This window comes from Muscardinus avellanarius (assembly GCF_963383645.1).
Source record: "Muscardinus avellanarius genome assembly, chromosome: X".
Classification (NCBI taxonomy): Eukaryota; Metazoa; Chordata; class Mammalia; order Rodentia; family Gliridae; genus Muscardinus; species Muscardinus avellanarius.
In genome coordinates this window covers 12,365,097-12,390,336 of record NC_137792.1, presented here as the reverse complement: position 1 = coordinate 12,390,336, position 25,240 = coordinate 12,365,097, and the positions used below count along the sequence as shown (strand labels likewise).

At 38.1% G+C, this 25,240-nt stretch overlaps 1 protein-coding gene across 2 annotated transcripts in view; it reads right to left on the bottom strand.

Moving 5' to 3' along the window:
* CDKL5 (cyclin dependent kinase like 5) overlaps nucleotides 1-25,240 on the bottom strand; it is a gene marked incomplete at both ends in the record, with an annotated part of 117,997 nt that overhangs the window by 46,576 nt on the left and 46,181 nt on the right. For both annotated transcript variants that reach the window (XM_080719552.1, XM_080719553.1), the window contains 4 exons: nucleotides 848-938; nucleotides 3,064-3,123; nucleotides 5,638-5,758; nucleotides 12,585-12,721. In XM_080719552.1, coding sequence (XP_080575678.1) covers nucleotides 848-938; nucleotides 3,064-3,123; nucleotides 5,638-5,758; nucleotides 12,585-12,721 — 409 coding nt within the window. The remainder of the gene's footprint in view (nucleotides 1-847; nucleotides 939-3,063; nucleotides 3,124-5,637; nucleotides 5,759-12,584; nucleotides 12,722-25,240) is intronic.

Below are 25,240 nucleotides of genomic sequence, written 5' to 3'. Positions count from 1 at the left end.
CAGACTACTTCTTGGGCTCCTAAGTTAAGAACCTTATCAGAAGGCCTTTTAAAACTACTAACGGAAGTGTGAGCACAAAGTAGATGGATGTTAGAAGTATTGCTGAAAAATATCAACATAGTGCTAGTTTGAATAATCATTTATAATTAAACAGGATTTATGGTGTTCAGAAAAACATGGCAACTGGTTCAATATTTACCCCATGTGTCTAACAAAGTGGCTGGATATAAGAGTTACTCCAAGTATCTGTTGAATGAAGAGATAAGCCAGAACATCAAACTCTGGACATTCACATTCTTATGTGGAAGATTATTACCAAACATGGCTGCAATCAATTCATGATTTCTATATGCATGCCACTTTATGATGTGACTGTTACTTCTCCCATCAAGAAGTCGGATTTATTTCTCCTTACTTTGAATCAAGTGCTGGTTATGGAATATGCTTCAGCCAATGGCCTTACCTTCTTGTTATACAAATTCTCCCATTATCACACTTAGAAATTTAGATTGGCCTATTGAAAGTTGAGTCACCATTGACTTAAGATGGTCTGTCCAACTGAGGTCCCCTATACCAATCATACCCCAGATTGATCTGAGAGCCAACTGTAGCTACATGAGCAACTCCAAAAGAGACCAGCACACAGACCATCAAGCTGAACTCGTACTACTGACTCCCAGAATTCTGAGCAAACCCAGTCATGCTTGGTCCATATTCTTAAGCTTTTAGGTGGTTTGTTAGACTGAATATATAACTGAAATATTTAGTTATTATTTTCCATATGTGATCCCAAAGCCAATGATCAACAGGTGCAAACAGGTCATTGTATTTTAGGAAGGTAACTCACCCAAGCAACAGTTCTGGGGACCGATACCACCTGGTGGCCACATATTCTGTGTAATTAGCATTATTGCCCTCTGATAGATTCCGAGCAAAACCTAAAAGAACAACAACTTTGTGTTGGCAAAATATTTCAATGCTAGCAATACTTCAAAAGAACCTCAAAAAGAATGTAATAATTGATATTCAGTAGGTTGCTTATTCATAATAGCATTATTTTAAAAAGTACTGTTCATATGTCAATGTATTTACTACAAAATCTGTATCTCCTCTATGCTAAAGAAATTCTCATTTTTAAAGTTACCCCATGCTTTTCAAAGTATTCAGAGCATACTTTTAGATCAGTCCCCTAAAAACTCAAATCACAGGAAGAAAATGAAGTCCTTACCGCAGCCAGTAGTCAAAGCTAAACCAGCATGTTAGATAGAGATGCTTGTTAATTCTACTATGTGGAATTTACATAGTATTTATATATGTATTCTTCCTGAGCGGTTACAACCATTCTATAAACAACTAACAGTCTGGAGTGATGGAGGCAAAGTGGCCAAAATTACTATTATCTCCTAATTAGCAAGAAGCATGTTAGGGGTTTCTTAATTATCTTACAGACTTGAGCACTACTTTTTTCTCCAACTTGTAGCAGGATACATTAAATACACAACTAATTCACCAAATGTGATATAGGTTCATCATCAATAGTTACATAAAAAGAAAAAAATATTAAAATCAGGGATAAAAATTGAAGTATATGTCAGTTTTGAAAAGTAGAAAATAGCATTTCTCAAAATGAAACAATCAAAATTAAGAACAAGCACAGCAGAAAACAGAAACCCACCTTCAGTTAATCAACACTTTTTGTAATATATACTTGGAAGAAATACTTTGATTTATGAATGGGTTTCTTCAAGCCAGAAAATGGAGCTGCCCACTCTAGGAGGGGAAGCGATTAGGAAGTCCTTGTTGGGGATGCACAGGATACAGACTGCCACATGTGGTGCAGCCATGAGGAACTTCCTGACCACTTAAAACAGTCTTTTCTTTAAGAAATAATGTTAAACTAGGAGTTCTCTTTTCCTCTTATTAACCATTCTTCAGAGCTTTTTTTTTTCTCTTGGCAATACTGGGGATTCAATCTAGGGCTTCATACATGCTAGGCAAGTACTCCTGGAGCTTTATAACCCTAGCCCCGTGCTTTCTTTTATACTTATAATTTGCTTTATATAATTTCAGTAACCCTGGAGTTTAGATGGATAAGTGGCCCATAGAATAATATAAAAGGTGCAAAAAGTCTATTGTTGGTGGTAATCACAATTATGGACAAGATGTCAGATGGAGATATTGTTCCTGAAAGTCATACCACTAAGGAAATACTAAGATCAAAGTCTTTCAGATATAGTATTCAATCTTTCCTCCTTATTTTTATAAGCACTTCTTTAAAAATTAGGATACAGTGAGATTCTTTTTTATAATATTTCTTATGATAAATTACAAAGAAAATTAAATCTTTTTCCTCAGGCAAGTCAATTAATATTTAATTTTTTTGTGGTACTGGGGGCAGAATCCTAGTTTATGATTTTAAAATTTTAAAAAATATTTTAAATGTTAACATCACTTAGTATAGAGTAAGCTATATGGGAGACAATATGAAATTTTATTTTACTAGGAGAAAGTATACCTAAAAATATCCCTATATATTCAAGAACTATAATACTACACATCAATTACCAGTTTCATTAACTAGACATTCGATAAGAATAAATGGAATTGTTCTAAAAATGACTTGACTTTACAGGTATAAGACCATTTCATGTATGTAATAAACATATATACAGGCATAATTTTAGTTGTTACAACTAAACCTAGAACAATTTTTTAACACCATTTAAAATATTTTATCCTACTCAAGTCAGGAGTCCACAGTGATAGTTCTAAGATAGTTTTTATTTCTGGAGACATTATGTGCTGAACTTATTAGGATATGAAGATGCATGTATTTGCTTTAAATTGATTATCATTAAATACTGCATGATGAAATGTTAAAAACAGTAGACAATGCTCTATAAAGCAAAAATAATTTTCTAGCAATCAATTTGTGAACATATGACTCAACAGAATGTTCCTCTAATTTAAGCCAAAACATAAAAATATATGCCTTTAAAAGCCACTTATATGTTATATTAAATTAATTCTGTAAGTACAAGGATTAATTTCATTTTAACTTACCAAAGTCGCATAGTTTCAAAACATCATTGTGGCTGATTAAGAGATTTTCTGGCTTTATATCTAGAGTATTCAGATTAATAAAAAACAATTAATAAAAATGTTCCATGTTCTGCTGATTGTCACTGCTAGATCACTGTGACAGCATCTAATTAGATACATCTAGATTAATTTGAATAGAAAACCATGGCAGTCAAAAGCAATGTAACACATTTTATGCGGTTACATAAAAGTTTCAATTAATTTTTTAAGAAGCATGCAGGCCACGATTGTAAAAAGTAGTTCCTTTTAACTTTTTTCCCCCCAGTGGTGCTGGGGATCAAACCCAAGGGCTTCAAGCATGCTGGGCAAGCATTCTACCTCTGAGTGAAAGCCAGCCCACTTTAACTCTTAAAGGAATTCAATGGATCTCTGAAAGGAATTTAAGAATCAGAAAATCTAGGGCAACACATTTCAAGGAGCTAATTTTACATTATAAAATATTAATAATACAAATTGTTGGGGAAAGAATATAAAATGTTTACATCTACTTGATATCACAGGAGATCAGATAGCTAGCATTGTATTCATTGTATTTATTGAAGAAAAATACAAGAAAAGTTTCCAAAATAAGTTCTATGTTTATACATGTTTTAACCTTTCTGGTGTGGTTCACAGTTATCAAGGTCTAATGATGAAGCTGTACTGGATGAGTCAAATTAAGATTTCTCTCTTCTGTCCTCTCTCCTCTCGCTCCTCTTCCATCTCCTCTCCTCTCCTCTCCTCTCCTCTCCTCTCCTCTCCTCTCCTCTCCTCTCCTCTCCTCTCCTCTCTCTCCCTCCCTCCCTCCCTCCCTCCCTCCCTCCCTCTCTCTCTCTCTCTCTCTCTCTCTCTCTCTCTCTCTCTCTACTTGGGATTGAACCCAGGGTCATTCTACCTCTGAGATAGAACCCCAGTCCTATTTTATGTTTTTTTTTTTTGAAACAGGGTCTCACTAAGTTGCTCACATTGGTCTTGAACGTGTAATCCTCTTCTCGGCATCCCAAGTATTGGAAGTACAGGCATGCAACACCACACCCAGCCTCAAATGAAGATTTCTAATTTTCCCATAGATGTTATAAAGATATCATAGGAATCAAGTAGAAATTTGAAGAAAATGCAGTTGAATTCTCCCTTTGGGAGGCACAATTTCTGTGTACAGTACTCATCATCTGAATCATATGATAGATGTAGAAGTGAAGAAAGGGCAAAGATAGGAAAATCTGTAGATTTCAAAATCATGACGTCTACCATTAATTCATAACCACTGATTCACTATACACTTAACCAAATCAGAATTTCATGATGGAAATGCAGATAATTCAATTTCTTATTTATATACCCAAACAAAAACAATAGGGCCTGTTATTTAGAAGCATTGCATTAGACATTAAATGGCCAGTTCACTTGGAGATCTGTTCATGCCACTTGAACTTTGGTAAGGTAACTGTTATGAGAGTTAATTGTAAGAGAACTATAAACTCGAGAACTAATAGGAATTGGCATTCTACATATGACTTTTAAGCTATCCTTCAAAGTGAGACTATTTTTAAAGTGATATCATTGTGCATTTGTATAGGTGAATTAAATGTAGCATTTATTTATATGATAATTCAAGGACAAGAAGTAGATATTGTAACATTATCTGAATAAACATCTTTTAGCTTTACTGTTGCATTGTTCCACACCTGTAAAACTCTGCAGTGCCAGAGAGATTATCAGAAGGTAAATGCTAGAGTCAAAGATGATGCTGAGTAATTTCCTTTATATTGCTATAAGCCACTGACTTTGTAGCAGTAAAGGACAAATTAAGTCAGTTTATAGAAGTATAGTAATGGCCTTCATGCAAGGTTGACCATGCCTGTAACGTAGACAATGGGCACTTTTCACCAATGAATAGGGAAAAACAGGAGGTAAAGATAAATACTGGAGACTACTGGTCTAAAAGAGAATAAAAAGTGAGTGCCATACTGTTAGTGACTGAGGGACTATTCTCTAAAGCACATGATATACTTAAACAAACATATCAAAGTCAATCACTAAGCCAAGCATGGGAAGGAAGGATGGGGAGGGAATGAGGTGGGGATCAGGTAAGGGCTTATGCATGTATGTCTCCACAAGTCTTTTTTCCCCATTAAGATGTATGACTACAATGCACCAATAAAAAAAAAAATTTAGGCACTTCTATAAAACCTGATTCTGAGTTGGTTCATATTACCTGGTCTACCTGACAAAAAGAGATGATTTCCATCTCTTTGCCATCCCTACCCCCAATCTTGCCTGAAATTAAGCCTCAAAATATAAATCTGTTGAATTTCTTTATGTCACGTGGTATTTGTACAGTTCAGAATGGATCTGATTAAACAAACACAGAGATCTTATCACAATATCCGCATAAATCTATGATCCATCTTTGTATGGTACAAAAGAGATTTGAAGAAAAAATGATTTCTCATGACCTATTCTTTCAAAATGTATTCATGTATTCAAATAGAAATATTCCTAAGATACTCAATATTTTTATTTGATTTTTAAAAATATTTTCTACTGTTTACTCACCTCTATGGACAATATCATTCTTATGGCACCAGTGGATAGCTTTGATTAGTTGATAGATATAGCTTTTTACTTTTTCAGGTGGAACTCCATTTGGCATTTCTTCCAGCAACTCAAGCATATTCTAAAAATCAAAGAGAGAGCCATTAATCTTCAAAATTATTAATTTCTTGAAAGTATCTTTGATTATAATTCAACTGATACATAGCAAGTATTTTTGTTTTGCAATTCATCTACAATTTAGTTCATGTTAAATCAGGATAGTGCATTAAATCAAGATTTTCTTTTATAAGAAATTCCATATATACTACTTCTCTGCACTGCCCCAAATAATAACTGTGTGTTCTTTTCACTTCCCCTAAAGACTTTCAAGCATCATTTGAAAACAATTTAAAGGTAAAAGCAATCCAAAGTAGTGATAGGACATGCAATGTATAAGGTGGAAGTTATTTTAACACAGTGTGCTATGTATTGGTAATAGAATGTTCCAAAAAAAATCAAGTCTTTTTTTGTGGTACTGGGGATTGAACCCAGGGACATTGTACTTCGAAAATATACCCCAGCTCAATTGTTTTATATTGAAAAAGGATCTCATTAAGTTGCAGAGGGCCTCACTAAATTGTGGAGGCTTCTCATAAACCTGTGATCCTTCTGTCTCAGCCTCCCGAGTACTGGGATTACAAGTATGAGCCACCATGCCCAGCTCACTCACAGCCCTTTTTATTTTTCATTTTGAGTCAGGGACTCACTGAGTTGCTGGGGAAGCCACTAATCTAAAATCCTCCTGTCTCAGCCTCCCGAGTACAGGAATTACAGGTATGAGGCACCATATCCAGCTTAAGGTCATGTCTTACAATATTTGTGAGAGAAACCTGGATAATATTTCTTTTCCTCCCATCAATAGGGATTTAACCCAGGTCTTGCACATGTAGGCAAGCAATCTGTCACTGAATTTCATCCCCAGACCTTTTTTTTTTAATTCTGAGATAGAACTTTGCTAAATTGCCCAGGCTGGCCTCACACTTGCAATTCTCAAACAGCTGGTGTACTCCACCAAGCTCCACCATTCCCAGCTTGAGTAATTCTCATAAAAGAAAAAGATAAAAAGATTTAGTGCAAAAACTAAATCAGGGTAGGAAATACTGCTGAAATAAAAGCACACAGACCCCAATACAATTTAATATTTAAAAATCGTTTAGAGTCAGAGACCATGCTAAACACCATGCAAATATTTTTTATTAAGTCGAAACTTCACTTAGCCTGTCTCCACTGAATTCCAAGATTAGCCACACATTCTCCATTTCCTCTGTAAAGCACAATGAGTAAAGTCCACAGCACACAGTGTATTGTTTGTATGTGATGAGCGGGAACAGCCGTTCTCAAAGTATGGCCTGGCAATCTGCAGGGGTCTCAGACTTCATGTATAAATTATACTGATTATAACACTTAGATATTTGCCTTTTCACTATGTTGCCATTTACATCTATGTAAATGCAACAGTGAGTAAACTGTTCTCACCTTAGCATGAATCAAGGCAACGGTTCTTTGGTCCAATTAACCCTCACCATTAAGAAAGGAACAAATCAATAGTTTGCAAGACGTCCTTGATGAAGCAGTAAACCATATTATTTTTACTAAATTTCATTTTTTTTTTGGTGGTTCTGGGGTTCCTGGAAGCCCTTCTTCCTCCGGGCTCCACTCCCAGACCTATTTTATATTTTTGAAACAGGGTCTCTTACGCCAGCACGGCTGGCTTCGAACCTGCGCGATCCTCCTGTCTCCGCCTCCCAATCGCGGGGATTACAAGCGTGCGCCACCACGCCCGGCTTAAATTTCATTTCTTAAAATACACATATTTTTAAGACTCTACATGAGAAGAAAACGAGGAATCCACAAAAGCACTTCTGCTGTATGTGCACCATCTGAACCATGACTGTCTTGAGGCCAGCTGGGTGACTGACATGAGGCACAAGGTGAACTTGGTGCTTCTTGGTGGAATACCATTTTTCTTTGAGAAAATGACTGACATTCCAACGTGTTTATGTTAACGGTAGTGCTATTTTAAAATGGTTATAGTTTGGGTGGTGCTGGAGATCAAACTCAGGGCCATCTGCATGCTAGGCAAGGGCTTTATCATTACCATAACCCCAAATCCAAAATGAATAATTTCATATTGCCTAGTTTTGCTTTCTAATATGAGAAACGTTAATAGATAAAATCCACACAAATAAAAAGTTCTGAGGGTTTTCAATATCTTACAGAGTGTTAAGGAGACCCTAAGGATGCCGAGCATGGTGATGCACACCTGTGATTCCAGCTACTAAGGAGGCTGAGAGGACCACAAGTCTGAGGTCAGCCTGGACAACTTAGTGAGACCCTGTCTCAAAAAAGGGAGGAGGGCTGAGGATATGGCTCAATGGCAGAGTGCCTGCCTAGCATGCAGGAGGCCTTGGATTTAATCTTCAGTACCAAGCCTTCCCCCCAAAAAAGGAATCTTGACACCAGAAAGGTGGAAAACCAGTGCTCTAATCCAGCCTCACAATTTTGTTCACACTAGTTAAGTTGTATACTTAAAATGAGAAGTTGTGTTTATTCTTATAATTGTATATAACAAATATACTTCTTCTTATTATTATTACTATTATCGGTACTGCGGGTTGAACCCAGGAGCCCTCTACCTCCAAGCTATACTCCCAACTTTTAAACTTTTTTATTTTGAAACAAAGTCTCATGAAGTTTCTGAGGCTGGCCTTGAACGTATGATACTCCTATCTCAGCCTCCCAAGTACTGGAATTACAGGTGTTTGCCACTACATCCAGTTTTTTATTTTAATTAAATATATCACAATGAAAATAATGTTTTTGTTAAAAAAAGATTTGCTGTATGTAACAAAATAAAAGTAGTATACTTCAGAAAGACTTAAAGGAAACCCATAAAAAATATTATTATCTAATCAAAGTTGAGTTACACATCTATAAAACACTGGCAAGAAATGGGTGCTGGTGGTAATAAGCATAAATACTAAAGGACAGTAAAAAAGATTGCACTGCAAGTGCTTCTGAGCTTTTGCTTCATTTTATGGATGTTTTATAGGTAAGATGTATATGAGAAAAACCAATCAGAATTTCAATCAGAAGAGCAACATACAAAAGCCCTTGACCTCTTTCTTTCTTTCTTTCTTTCTTTCTTTCTTTCTTTCTTTCTTTCTTTCTTTCTTTCTTTCTTTCTCTCTTTTTTTTTTTTTGCAGTACTGGAGCTGGAACCCACGGGCATACTACGCCCGAGCTACACCCCCAGCCCTATATTTCATTCTTTATTTTGAAATAGGGTCTTGCTGAGTTGCCAAGGGCCTCACTAATTAGTAGCTGAGGCTGTCTGTAAACCGTGATCCTCCTGTCTCAGCCTCCCAAATGCTGGGATTATAAGCATGCACCACCGTGCCCAGCTGACCTACTTCCTAAGAATGGAAAATATGTATTTATGCTTTGAGTTAAAATAAAATGTTAAAGGAACATATACATTGTTTTTCATGATTCTTTTTTTTTTTTTGTACTGGGGAATGAACCCAAGAGCATTTTACCTCCAAGTTCCACCTCTAGCCCTTTTTATTTTAAAACAGGGACGCACATGTTGGTGAGGGTTTTTCTAAATTGCTGAGGTTGTCCTTGAACCTGTAATCCTCCTGCTTCAGCCTCCCAAGTACTGGGATTACAGATGTGTACCACCATGCCTGGCTGAAGGTTGTGTTGCACTCACTTTTTCAGCTAACACAGGAGGTCCCAAATACACAGGAGAAATAAGAGGGCTTTGTAATATAAATCATTATCTTTCACATTGTATTTCTTCTTTGGTTCTTCAGTGACAGAGATATTGCCCACTGATAGCTAGTCTTCTCTTCCTCCATAAGAGTACCATTTTTAAGTGGAGACCTAGGTGTCTCAGAATGAAGTGTCCATTTCCTCTCTGCCATGCAGCTAGTGTGACCATGCAACTACATTTTGGCCAATGGGCCATGACAGCAGGAGGTCTATACTGACCTTAAGGGCAAGAGCCACATCTCAGGACTGGTGGAGCTAAGAGGCAGAGGTAGTCCAAGTGAAGAAGTTCCTACAACTGTGGAGCAGAGCCGCCATATCAGACCTGTCTGCTTACGTTTGTATTTGTATGTGATTAAGAAACTCCTATTGTAACTCCTTATATAATATCCTATATAAGAAACTCTAGTTCTGGGTCTCTGATACCAACACCCTACGTTTTGAAGCATCTTTCTGAAACTCACTTGATTGTTGGGCATTGCCACTGATGGACAAGTGTAACAATCACCTTTCCTTTAAGAACCACAGGGGCAAGGCAGAAGCCCAGCTTGGATGTCAGAATGCAGGTCTAGTAGCAGCCTTGCCACTTACCTGCAGAGACCTCAGACATGCCAAATAGCCTCTCCCCATGAGCAAACACACAGAGGTGATTTCTCTATTTATTATACTAAAGTGTTATTTATCATGATCACCATAAATAGAACAGAAATAAAAAAGATAAACTGAAATACTAGATTTGTCAAAAGCTTATTATTTTGGCAGTGAAAGCTATAAACTACATGATTCATTTGTGATAACTAAGAAATGAAGAGCATCCAATTTTCCCTAGGACTCTAGCAGAGAAATATTTTTCATATCAGTCTTTATAGTATTAAGTATTGAACCCAGGGGGCATTCGCCCTCCGAGCTACACTCCCAGCTCTATTTTATTTTTTATTTGGAGACAGTCCCGCTAATTTGCTAAGGGCCTCACTAAGTTGCTGAGGCTGGCCTCGAACCTGAGATCCTCCTGTGTCAGTCTCCCAAACACTAGGAATTACAGGTGTGCATCACCACATCTAGCTCTTATCACTTTTGTAAAATCAAATTTTGTTTTATTTTGGTAGGGAAAGCACTTTAGGGAAACCACCAAAATTGATAAAAAGAAAGAAATTTAAAACAGATTTTGGAAAAGAAACATCAAAGCAGTGGTTTAAAAATGACAAAGAGCCGGGCGTGGTGGCGCACGCTTGTAATCCCCGCGCGTGGGAGGTGGAGACAGGAGAATCACGCAGGTTTGAAGCCAGCCTTGCTGGCTTAAGAGATCCTGTTTAAAAATAAAATAAAAATAAAAATAAAAATAAATAGGTCTGGGAGTGTAGCCTGGTGGTAGAATGGTTCCCAGGAACCTCAGTACCACCAAATTGAAAAAAATGACAAAGAACCTATTATTTTTCAAATTTTGTGAATAATATAAAATTATTACATATACATGATTTATTTCACAAACTATTTTATAATGGTTAAATGAATTCCAAGTTGCATTACTGGTCATTCATCTTTTTTTTGTGTGTGTGTGTGGTACTGGTGGTGGAACCCAGAGGCTATACTCCCAGCTATACTCCCAGACCTATTTTTGGAAACAGGGTCTCAGTAAGTTGCTGAGAGCCTCACTAAGTAGCTGAGGCTGGCTTCAAACCCGTGCGATCCTCCTGTCTCAGCCTCCCAAGTGTGAGGATTACAAGCGTGCGCCACCACGCCCGGCTCTGGTCATGCATCTAGACAACACTGCTTTTCATTGAATGGTGACAATGGCAGTGACATCCTGCCATTTATGACACAAAAAGCATCTGGGAATTGACCTAAAGCAAACAAAAACCTCGCCAACTTCAATCTCCATTAGGTCATGGCAATAGGAAATCAACAGAATCCACCTAATTACTCATCTAGGAAACCTCTAAAAGGCTCCTTTGGCTCATTTCTTCTAATATTATTAGTAGAAGTTCTTGACCATTACCAACTCTGGATGGTCAGCTGCTCTCCAAAAATTCCAAGGCACCCCGCATTGATGACTGCAGCATGCATTTGCACTTAGGGTAACATTAAAACTGTCACTCCGAGATGGGACCAGGACCAACCTCAGCAACTTAAGAGTTTGAGATCCTGTCTCAAAATAAAGATTAAAAAGGTCTGAGGATGCCAGGTGTGGTGGTGCACACTTGTAATCCCTGTGCTTGGGAGGCAGAGACAGGAGGATCGTGCAGGTTCAAAGCCAGCCTGGATGGCTTAAGAGACCCTGTTTCCAAATAAAATATAAAAAATAGGTCTGGATGTGTAGCCTAGATGTAGAAGGGTTCCATCTCCAGTAACACCAAAAAAAAGGGGGGGGGGGCTGAGGATGTAGCTCAGTGGTAGAGCACCCCTGGGTTGAATCCCCAATGTAAAAAAAAAAACAAAAAACAAAAAAAAAGAAAACACAACAAAAAACCCCACAAAACTAAAAAACAAAACAAAACAAAAAACAAAACAAAACTCTGAAACTGTCACTAACAATTTGACTTTTTTTAAATGCTAAGGCAAATATGCAGACACTTGGAACAATGTCTACTTTTCTTCCTTTTCCCCATGCTTCCAATTCCTCATTCCTGGTCTTATCCACTGCCTCGAGCCTCACCTTAGGCCTACTGGCATTATCCTTCCCTCCAAGAAAACGAAAGCACTGGCAATCACAAGAGACTGCTTCGTTTGATCGTTTACCACCCTCAGTCTGATTCAGACTCCTGTCTATGCTTGCGTGGGATCTGACACATACTTCTACCATCCTGTACCATCACTGTCAATTTACTTGGCTCTCCTTTAGAAGCTTTGTTTCAGTTTTATTAAAATAAATCAAGTCTAAAGATAACTTGTCGGACACAGAGCCTAAGTCTTCAGAAACCAAGTAAGCATAGTTTAAACTTAAGATTATCTTTACACTATTAACTCATTAAAAATCCTTAAGTATATTTCAGGACTTCTAGTGATTATAGATAGTATTTTCATTTTTGAGTCCTCAGATGAAGAGTCCAGTGACAAGTCATACTAAACAATAACACTTTCTTCAAAAATAGCAGAAATGGCCAAGCAGGTCTACAGAATAGTGATTGATGACTTACTTTTTCAACATATTCAAATACCAGGTACAGTTTCCCCCTCCGACGAAAGGCTTCCTTCAGCTCCACAATGTTTTCCTGTTTGAGTGTACGAAGCATTTTAAGCTCTCGTAAAGTCGTTTCCTTGACCTCTTCATTTTCTAGAATGTAAACATTGATGAAGAGAAGAAAATTAAAGCTTCCAAACACAGAAACATCTCAATTTCACCTTCTACTTTGGGCACTTTTGCTTAAGAAGTTAATGGATGGAATATGAAATGGTTGGTACTAAGGATTAGACCTATGGACATTTTACATCCAAGCTATAACCCCAGCCCTTTTTATTTATTATTTTGAGACACAGTCTCACTAAGCTGCTGAGGCTAGCCTTGAAACTTCAATCCTCCTGCCTCAGCCTCCCAAGTATTGGAATTATAGGTGTGTGCCACCAAGCCTAGCTTGAATAACAAATTTTTCTTGCTGAAATAATTGAGAATAAGAAATCTAAAGAAGAAAATGTTTTCTTGACCAGCATGTGCCTCGTTTTCTGCTTACATTTTCTTATATTCCTTACTATAAAGTGTACATGTAAGAACACAGATTTATGGAAACAAAATATGAATCCACTGTCACTTTAACACTTCATACCAGGGAAGAAGGCATTTCAAGGAGTCATCAGAGTCAACTGTATCAGTGTGCAGAGGAGCCTCTCTGCCGCCTGCATCTGTAGCAGGCGATGTCTTTAAGGGTGGCTTTGAGCTTTAGCTTAAAAGAGCACTTTCTTCCTCAGGCTGCATGTGAGTCACCTCAGTGCGCAGAGGTCGTGCGCCAGGCATTCACAATGCGGCTCCTAGCCAAATTGCAGGGAATTCTTGGAGTGCCTGATCTTCTTTCTGCACAGCAGCTGCTGTAAGGTCCTGCTGCCTTCCTGTGGCATGTCCATCTGTCCATCCCAGATGGTGTAGCTGTTCTGGGATGGGGGACTTATGCTGAACCAATATCCAACCTTCCATATCATCAACTTCACTCATGATAACCTCCACAGCAGGATAGAAGTCACATTGACTGTGCGGAATTGATGGGTAGGGGACAGAGAGGCTAATATTTCATATTATATATAGTTGTGGAACTGGGGATTAAAACAAGGGGCATTATACCTCTGAAATATACCCCTAGCCCTTTTTAAATTATCTAATTTTGAAACAGGGTCTTGGTAAGTCATCATGAACTATCCTCAAACCTGTAATCTTCCTGTCTCAGCCTCTCAAGTATTGGGATTACAGGCAAGTGCCACTGCATCTAACTACTATTTCATTTTAAATGACTTTCTATGATAACTTCAGGCATAGCTGGTAAATTCAGTCTATAGGTATTCATATATATGTATGTACAAGTTCATAGTCCCTCACCTACAATTCCAAATCCCTTAACGAGTCTAAAAACTAAAACCTTTTCTAAATCTGTGACAAATCCATTTAGAGGCAAAACTGAACTAATATGAAACCACTTAAGTTCCTTGTTCATCCCACCTAATATGAATATTCATATATTGGGCTACAGAAATACTACTTGATTACAGGGTGCTATGTAACATGTCATATTTCTACTTTAAACAACCCAGAGTTATGAATTCCAAACCACATTTGGCCCCAAGAGAAAGGAACCGAAGAATCCTACTTGAGGAGTTAAGTTGTGTGACCCACATATCTAGGCATTTTTTTCAAGTCCAAGGAGGAAGAAATTAGAGCTTGGGGACAGGGGGACTTCTAAGAAGACACCCTTTATAATCAAGGTACACAGAAGGGGAAGGGGTAAATGGGGGGAAGGGAAGCCAAGTGCAAAGCCAGGAGTGCTTCTCAGCTTCTATTGTGTCCTAGCCCTCCTCTTGACTCCCTTTGGAACTGAGTTTAGAGAAGAGACAGTAGTGGCAGCAGAAGCTTTGTGGCACTAGAGCATCTGTAACAAAACAGGGAACATAAAGTCAATGCTCCTTTGTGGACTTGTTACATAATCGAAGTATTCTACTTCAGCCAAACCACTGTCAAAGAATGCTGGGAAACATAAATCAGGAAAGGACAGAGGCATAGCCTGTGGGAAGACGAGAGCCAGAGGCCATCGCCAGCAGAAGCAGCAACCTAGCCCTGTGGCACGAGAAAGAATATGACAGTAGACACCACCTGGCAGTGGAGGGGATGGGTAAGAAGCAATCAGGGGACAATCCAAAGGCGCTTAGGGGACAAAGGATGAGTTCTGCAAATTGGGGCTGAGCCAGAGAAGTAGTGTTCTATGACTGCTGGAGTGTGGCAGTGGCTCTAGCTTCCACAGTCTGGGGGCCACCAGCAGGCTCCAAGTGACGCTGTATCAGGAACCCTCTCCTCTCCCTCATCTTAGTATTTCAGTTGCCAACACAGCTCTAGCCTTAATTTTTCAACAACAGGGCCTTTGCATTTGTTCCCTGTGCACCAAATGTTCGCTCAACTAGCCCAGCTATAGGGCTACTGGCTCCTTGAGGTTTTTGTTCAAATATCATTCCTGATGACTGTTTCCCAGATCGTAGAGCAAAATGGGCAATAGCCCCAATCCTTTATCACAGTAATCTAGGCTTTTATTTCACAGGCTGCCCCCACCAGTTTTCTTGATTTAGGTAGAGTATCCATTAACTGAAATGCTGGGAAGCAGATTTTGGATACATATATATATATATATATATATACACACACATACACACACACACATACACATACACATACATACATATATAATGAGATATCTATTTTGGGGTTGGGAGATAAACCTAAGCATGAAATTCATTTATGTTTCACATTCACCTTATATATACATATAGCCTAAGAGTAACTTTATACAGTATTTTTGGTGTGCTTAAGTTTGTACTGCAACCTGTCAAATGAGGTGAAGTGTGCAAATTCCCACTTGTGGCAGAAGGTTGGCATTCAGAAAGTTGCAGATTTAGAAGCATTTTAGATTTTAGTTTTTCAGATTGGTGAAGCTGAACATGTATATGCAAGTTTTGTTGTTGTTTTGTTTTTGTGGTACTAGGAATAGAACCAAGGGGCTCTACCTCTGGCTACACTCCCAGCCCTATTTTACTTTTTTATTTTGAAACAGGGTCTTAGTAAGTTGCTGAGGACCTCACTAAGTTGCTGAGGCTGGCCCCAAGCCCCAAATCCTACTGTCTCTGCCTCAACAAGTACTGGGATTATGAGCATGCACCACCACATCTAGCTTCAACCTATATATTTATTGCTGACTAGTTTACCATCTGTGTGACCATCCCTGATAAACTGAAAGCTTTACAAAGATAAGACTAAGTTCTTCTGTTCAACTATATATATCCAGCCACCCAGGACTGTACCTGGTACAAAGAGGCAAATTTCATAAAGATTTCCTATGCTATGCAAATGCTTCAGGTAGGGACACGAGGAGATATTTGCTCATATAGGATTTGCTCTTCCTCATTTCAGACTGGGGGCAGCAGTGATGGGATGGCAAGCAATAGGAACATGGCCCTCTTAGTTTTGAGCAGAGTGCTTTCAGACTTCTCTTGAGAACTTTGAAAGGGCTGCTTATCAAGTAATAAAACAACCTTAATTTATTTTCCCTCATTCACCACTGATCCTGGTTGATTCAACAATATGTGACTATAAAATTGGAAGACCCACCGAACTAATAGTACTCTGTATGTGTCTGCGTGTGTAGATGCACACGTGTGTGTGCATGCATGTGTGTAAAATCCTTAAGAGGGTCCATAATCTATTGTGGAGTTCGATACAAAGCCACTAAATAAACACAGCTGGTATATCTTCCCTAATCAAATGCTGGTGAAATCTTGGCACTAGAGGAAGTGAAAAAAGGGTGCTTTGTATTATCAGTCCATGGCAGTTTCACTTTGGTAGTGGATAAAGCCACCTCAGAATGGCTCAATTGGAACAGTTTTAATAGAAAGAACATGGAACAAGATTACAGAGATTTTCGATTTGGTCTATTAACCAACTAACAGTATGACATATAACCTTGTGCAAGCCACTTAAATTTTTATCAGTAAATAAATAAACATCCCTCCTCTAAATCTAGTGGACTTACCAAATCTAGTAATTTACAATTGCTTTATTAAAAAAACTTATTGCCAGGCATGGTGGTACATGCCTATAATCCCAGTACTTAGGAGGCTGAGACATGAGGGTCACAGGTTGGAGGCTAGCCTTAGCAACTTAGCGAGGCCCTGTTTCAAAATAAAATTAGGGCTGGGGTGTGGCTCAGAGGCTGAACACCCCTGGGTTCAATATCTAGTACTACATAAGAAAATTTTACTCACTATATGCCTAAATCCCACTGAATTACACTACTTTGTTATATATACACCATTCAACTCTATACTGACTTCAATTAACAATGGTTATAAAGAAAAAAGATAAATGACCCTTCAAAATGAAGTGTACTAAATCACCTAGCATGTAGTGCCAAAACAACCTAATTCGAGCAGCCTCTTCTAGGAAATGAAGGCTTCTTTACTTTATGCCAGCCATAGGCATTACAGGTCCAGGTAAGCACTCAGGCATTAAGATTGTAATAAATGGGAGCAGGCAGGAAATGGAGTTATTAAAGTTTGACGTGCAAGCATAATGTGCACTCTTCGTTACTTGGAACATCCTATAATTTTCTCTCTTGAGGTACTTTTAAGGTTTTTAGTCTGTCCTGTCCTTTATCATGAAAACTGCGTCACCAAATGAGAAGCTGATGGAGCACACACTCCACCTCAACATGCTTCTCTCCTTGGAGAAGCAAAAAGTAGTAATGCAGAACATCTTTTCATGTATCTATTGGGCATTTATAGCCATCAGGGAGATGCAAATCAAAACTATACTGAGATTCCATCTAACCCCAATCAGAGTGGCAAACATGAAGAAATCAAACAACAACAATTGCTGGCAAGGATGTGGGATAAGGGGAATTCTTTCACACTGTTGGTAGGAGTGCAGAGTAGTTCAGCCACTATGGAGATCAGTGTGGAGATTCCTTAGAAAAATGAGAATAGATCCACCATTTGATCTGGCTACACCACTCCTGGGTATCTTTCCAAAGGGGTTGAAATCAAAGAACTACGCTAACATATGCATACCCATGTTCATAGCAGCACATTCGTAATAGCCAAAATATGGAACCAACCTGGATCTCCATCAACAGATGAATGGATTGCAAAATTATGGGAAATACAACACACAATTGAATTCTATTCAGCTATAAAGAAGGATAAAATAATAGCATTTGCAAGAAGATGGAAGGAACTGGAGAACATTATGTTAAGTGAGATTAGTCAAGCACAGAAAGAGAAGGGACATATGTTTTCTCTAATATGCCCAAGCTAGGGAGTAGTGATAATACCAGAGGGACTCCAGATGATGGGGGGAAATCTCAGCAAAGCTTGAATGAAAAGAGAAGAGAGGAAGAAAGCTGAGGTTGTTCAATGGAGGGGCTACATATGAATATGTGTAATAGTATAAATATAACATGGTTAACTTGGACACTCTCTATTGGGAAGGGGGAAGGGAAATGGAGGAGGAAGGGCATGAAGGATAATCTAAATGTACACCACTTTCAATTTGTTCCACTTATAAATAATAAAAAATTAAAAATTAAAAAAGTAGCAATGCACTTCAGTGAGGTCGATTTTTTTTCCTGGTACTGGGGATGGAACCCAGGGGCATTCTCCCTCTGAGATACACCCCTGGCTTTATTTTTTATTCTTTATTTTAAAGCAGGGTCTCACTGAGTTGTAGAGGGCCTCACTATGTAGCTGAGACTGTGAACCACGATCCTCCTGTCACAGCCTCCAACAGTGAGGTGGATTTTTAAGGGGATAGTGCAACCCACTGATGTGACCACAAAAATCACTGTTGGTGGTGGTGGATTGTTTTTTGGTTTTGCTCTTGTTTTTTTGGTGCTGGGGATTGGGTCAGGAGCATTCTATCTCTGAGCTATATCCCAGCCCTATTTTTTCATTATTTTATTTGGAAACAGGGTCTCACTAGGTTGCTGAGTCTTGCTAACTTGCTGGGGCTAGCCCCAAACCTGTGATCCTCCTATCTCAGCCTCCCAAGTACTGGGATTACAGATGTGTGCCACCACACCTGGCTAAAATCACTGTGTCCCTCCCCTTCTAGTGAGCTCTTTTAGTTGCAATAATCCTTGTGGCTTGTGGGTTCTCTACCTATACTAGCTCTTCCAGTTCACAAATGAAAAACTCAAAGCTCGATAAGAGCTAAATTTTTCAGGGTGAGTGTACTGTAGGGAGACTGAGACTGGTCCAGGCATATGCTCTGCCATTCGACTTGGCCACCTGAATTGCTGCTAAGGCCATGTGGTCAAGTTGCATAGTACAGGTGGAAGAAAAACTCAATGAAGATCCCAGCTCTGTATTTTAGTCTCCGTTAATCACATACAAGTTCATCATCTGTAAATTGAGGCTGGGGATATAATGAATTATTACAAAAGTCTCTTCAAGTGAGGTAGCCCTTCTACACAATAGCCGCCTGTGTGCATGTTGGCCAAGGTCATTATCAGTTACCACTGAGGGAGTTCAGTGAAGGCAGGAGCAACTGTGACAAAGTTATGTGCATATAAATACATAACCCCACTAAGTGAGGACTAAGTAACACAATAAGGAAAGAGGGATGTTAATAAGAACAAACAAAAATGTGACCCACTTCCAGAGGCTTACCAGTGAGGCAAATTAACACACCTAAAAGTCAAGAGAGATTCACTAAAATAAAGGTAACAGTTTTTAGGAAGAAAGATCATAGAAGCAAAAGAAATTCAAAGGTAAGTAAGCAATGAAAAGAAGAAACTAAAGATGAGCAGAAACTCTATTATAACTCTATTTTTAAAGAACTGTGGGCTTAGAAAAGAAATCCAGAAATAGCTGTAACCTACTTTATGAAATCACAAACCTGACATTTTTGTGTAGCCAAAGAGGCCTCCAAAACAGACCTTTAAACAGATATACTGAAAAAGAAAAGTCAATCCATCCTTGTTCAAAACCATAGGGGCACCATGTTTGATTCTGGCTGTCCTGATTGAAGAAGGGACATGAGCAGCAGGGTAATTTACGTGCTCAGAGAGGTTGGAATGCTGGTGCTACTGTTTTATGTACCAAAAAAGATGAAAACCCTTCAAAAATGAAAGTGAAAATTTATGAAATCACAAAAAGTACAAAATGGTCATCAAATCTTAGAAGAATCCCTGAGGTTTGAAAGAAACCCATTTTGTGCATGAAAAGAAAGTGTGGTGAAATCGTGACAAGCCAAAATGTTCAAGCTCAGTTCATCAAATTCTTTGTCTAATCAAGGGATAGAAATTTTATTTCAAGGCCTCTCTTACAGAGAATTTGGGTTCTTGAATTTAATGACTCAAGATTATGAATTCTGGTTTTGTATCAATATACAAAAGAAAAGATCAGAATAGTTCTGTAGTGTCTGGATAAAAGTAAGTATAACATAAATTGGAGGAAAGAATAGATGATCAATTAAATATTTTCTAATAATTGAGAATACATATGTCTATCCCAAAAGAAAAATAGTTATAGAAACCATAATCAGCAGCAGAATATAAAATGCAAGCATTTTTATCTGGTATAAAGGCAGAAAACAATCTCTAAATTCCACATTAAACATGGACTGCTGTACATTTTCCTGGAGTCAGCTTCCTTGTCATATACTGAGGCTCAGTGAAAAGTAGGAAGAACGTTTCCTAATCTCATTGCTTGTATATTTAAGGAAAAATGAAAAAATCCAGAGAAGCAAAAGGAATATCCAAATGTGAGTCAAAAATAAATTCCAGACCAAAGGTTTTCCTAAAGTAAGGCAGAGAGAGAGAGAGAGAGAGAGAGAGAGAGAGAGAGAGAGAGAGAGAGAGGAGAGAGAGGAGAGAAAGAGAGAGAGAGGAGAGAGAGGAGAGAGAGGAGAGAGAGAAGAGAGAGAAGAGAGACTGATTCAGGGATGTTCTACCACTGAGATATACTCAAGCCCAATTTTTTGTGGTGCTGGGGATTGGGGATTGAACCTAGGGACATTCTACCTCTGAGATATACCCCCAGCCCTATTTCTTATTCTCTATTTTGAAACAGCATCTCACTAAGTTGCAGAGGATCTCACTGAGTAGCTAAGGCTGGCTGTGAAACCAGATCCTCCTGTCTTAGCCTCCCAAGTCCTGGGATTACAAGCATGCACCACCATGCCTGGCTAGCTCAATTTTTTTTTTTTTTTGAAACAGGGTCTCACTAAGTTACCTTTCAATTTGTTTTTTATTTTTATTTTGAAACAGGGTCTCACTAAGTTACTTTTCATTGGTCTCAAACCTGCAACCCTAATCTAAACCTCCTAAGTACTGGGATTGCAGAAGTACACTACTATACCAGCTCCGACAATATTTTTAATTCTTGCTAGTCCAAAATTATATAGCCTAGCCGGGTGTAGTGGTGCATGCATGTAATCCCCACGCTTGGGAGGATGAGACAGGAGGATCACACAGGTTCGAAGCCAGCCTCAGCTACATAGTGAAACCCTGTTTCCAAATAAAATATAAAATAGGTCTGGGAGTATAGCCCGGAGGTAGAAAGCCTCTGGGTTTCACCCCAGTACCACCAAAAAAATTATATGGCTTAAATCAATGCTCTTTGATTATTTAATGAATTTGGGGCAGCATGCACTTGTACAAGCCTATGAGTGAGAATGATGATCTAACAGTGACAGATGATTATCATCAGAACATCAAATCCTGCTGTACAAGACTGAAGTTATGGGAAGTGTAGGAAAATTAGTCTAAATTTCTAATTATACATAGTCTGAAAAGAACCTTTTAAATAAGGATCTCTAATATCTTTATAGTCTGTGGTCACTTCTTTCCTTTTCTGATAAAATTTAAACAATGAGCAAAAGTAATTACATGAAGATTTCTGATTGGTTTGGTGTTAAATAGTTAATGTCCCTCTGTGAAAACTTATGTTAATAGACAAATTTATAATGCCATCATTCAAGGCATCGCTAAAAAATCACTATTTGAGACTCAAAATTTATAATGGCATGTCAAGGACCAGAAGTCATCAAAATAAGACAAAAACCAACTCATGAAGCAATCTCAAATTTTTGTCCTTTTTTTTGGCAGGGGTTGTGTTGCTAGGGATTGAACTCAGGTCCTTAATCATGCTAAGCAAATACTCTAAAACTGAGCTACACCCTTAGCTCACATGCCTTCTTTTTAACAGGACTTTTTGTTCCCACCCAAGGTATCAAAGTCTTTCAGGGAAAATCACAGGCACAGAAACTGATGAATGATCTGATAGAGAACCAAAAAAAAGATAAAGAGAGAAAGATGAGAATATAAAAAATGAAGAAAAACTGACAAAGCCTTTTGTAAATTCTTTAAATGATCCTCTTTTTATTGTGGACGTCATTCATTGGCCTATTGTTCAATTTTACTGTGAAAATTTTTCTTCCTACCAAAATGATAACACTTGATTCTTCTAAGAACATTCTTCTAGCACATAGTTGGCATCATGACTATAAAGTAAACTTATTTTTATAACTTTAGTTTCATCTTTTTCAATATAACCTTTTATTTACAATGACATTTTGGTACTCATTTTAATTAGTGATCAATTATCTTGGTATAATAAGGATCTCTTGAGTGAAATAGTGGTCTACCTTTAAATATAATCTCAAAAAGGTTTTTATACAAGCCAGGCATGGTGGCACACAACTGTAAATTTCGATACTAAGGAGGCTGAGACAGGAGAATCACAGATTCACTGCCAGCCTCAGCAACTTAGGCCTACTGCAACCTAGTGAAACTCTGTTTCAAAATTTAAAAAATAAAAATAAAAATAGGGTTGGTGAGTGATATGTACATATATGCCTCTACCATCTTGTACTCCATTAAGATGTATGATTACAACAAACCAATTAAAAATAGAGCTGGGGGTATAGTTCATAGGTAGGATGCACTGGATTTAATCCCCAATGCCATAAAAATGGTTTAACACAAATTTGTGGATTCATAAGAATTTAACAAAACAGTAGGATATTATAATCTTTCAACTCTACCGGAAGGTAATATATATTTTCACTAAATATCCCTTGATATCACTTAAAGAATAGTTTACTGGCTCCAATGTGGGTCAGATCAAGTACAGATCCTATTTCAGTTTAACACTGTTTTTATAGAATCTATCATTAACATCACAAAGATTTTTAAATACTAGGTTTAGAATAATCACTATCACACTATCAAAATTCTATTTTCAGAGTAACTAATAAAAGTGATGAATGAGAGCTATGTGACAATAAGGGCAACAATATTATGACACTTTTATTATAATAGATCTGAATGAAATTTAAGATAATAAAGTGATTCAAAACTAAATAGTTTACATGGGAGTTGAATAGACATCTTCACCTATACAAAACTATGTACATCCCACACTCTAAAAGGGTTGTTCACCAGACATGTGCTCTTGTTTTCCATTACACAACTCTGGCAGAGGGAAATGGTAAGAGACAGAGAAGACAGGACTGGAGGTCTCCCAGGGAGAACTGAAAACAGTAGGAAAGTGGTCCTATAATAGGACTGCAATTACAATACTTATGAATAATTGGATACGTCTTCAAATTCTATCAAAGAAATGTTTTGGAAGTGTTCTTCTAGAAGTGTGTGTAGGTGTATGTAGGTGGACGTTAGCAAGGTGGAATTGGTGTAAGACTGAGTGCCAGTGAGGAATGGTGAGCTCTAACAGACTAGCAGAAATGTGGGCAGAACAAATTGATGTTTTGATGACTCAGTCAAATAAGGCAGATCGAATGTTTTCCAGGTCTAGACTATACATGTCCTCCTAGATGTCAGAGCTAGACATAATATCTCCACCCCAAAATGATCCAAGTTCCATGTCTTTATTTAGGCACTGTTTTCTATTGTTTTTATTATTACTTATTTGTATTCACCTATTTATATATTTTGTGGTGCTGGGGACTGAACCCAGGAGCATTCTTCCTCTGAGCACCCTCAGCCATATTTTATATTTTATTTTGAAACAGGATCTCACTAAATTGTGGGGGGGGGGGCTCGCTAAGCTGCTGAGGCTGGCCATGAACCTGTAATCCTCCTGTCTCAGCCTTCCAAGTACCGTAATTACAAGTGTGTGTCACTAAGTCCAGCTTATTATTTTTATTTACAAATTTTAATTTTACTATTAGGTCATAAGATTTATTATTATTATTTATTAGTTTAATGTATTCATATATCATAATGGGATAGAAAACTTGTGTAGACATACATGTACACATTGTCCAGTTAGACCCTACTCCATCCCCACCCCATTCACTCCCCACCCCTCCTTCCCATGCTTGGTTTAGTGGTTGACATCTATATGTTTGTTTAAGTACATCAAGTGTTCAGAGAGTTTCCTTCTTCCCCCTCCCACCCCCTCAGTTGGGTTGCCTTGTTTACTTCTCTATAGGATCTCCTTTTTCACCTGGAGATCCTCGGATCACCCATTTCACCTTAGCTTTCACATATTAGGGAAAGCATCCGATTTCTTACTTTTTGTGACTGACTAATCTCACTTAGCATAATGTCCTCCAGTTCTGTCCATTTCTTGAAAGTACCCACACTTGAGTTATCTTTATGACCCTTTTACAGCATCTGGCTCAGTGCTCAACAAATTTCTGCAGATGCATATTTTATTGTCACTCTGAAGTTATAACTGATAAAATATGTCATATAATTGTAGCTAATATAATTGTGTATGTCTAATTTTGCACAAGATAGAGATTGTGAAGAATATGGTACTTAGTTTTATAAGAAAGCAATGGCATATGTGGCCTAGATTGTACTTTTTAAAAAATTGATGACGACTGTTATTTTGGTGGTAACTGATGCCTGCTGATGTGCCCTGAAAGATGAATGCGCTGCCAGAAGCCTCGATACACATGTGAATTTTGTGCTTTGATATACTGTTGCAAGCACTCTTTTTTTAGGAGATTACCATTTGTCTCTGGGCCACCTGTCATTAGCTCAAAGTCTTTGCTCAAAGAGCTCATTTCCAATGGTGTCACAGTGTGTTGGCTGAGGGCTACTGTTTCCGTTAGACCATAGGCACAGTGTTTGAAGCACACACACCCCCGCTCCTTAGCCCAAAATAAGCTGGATGCATTTTTTCATTGCTTTCCTTTAAGGCTGCTCTCACAATGGCTGCTAAAGTTCCCAGCTGATATGCATGTGCTCCAAATAACCAGTACATCAGAGTTCAGCTACATCAAATACTACTGATTCTTTCCTGGGGCTTTTTTTTTGTTAGCAAGCCCTTTTTATTATTTCATGTTTGCTAAGTCTCTGAGGTGAGAGTGATGAAACTTCATAAATATAAGCTGGTGTCTTACAGTACTTAATAATGTGTGTTGAAGATGGTAGGTGATGATGGCTATCTTCCTATTTCTCTGTGTGTGTGTGGGGGTGCTAGAGATTGAACCCAGAGGCATGCTACCTCTGAACTACACCCCCAGCCTTATTTTTTTTATTTTGAAACAGGATCTCACTAAGTTACTGAGAGCCTCTAAGTTGCTAAGGCTGGCTCCAACCTCCCCATTCTCTTATCTCAGCCTCCTAAGCACTGG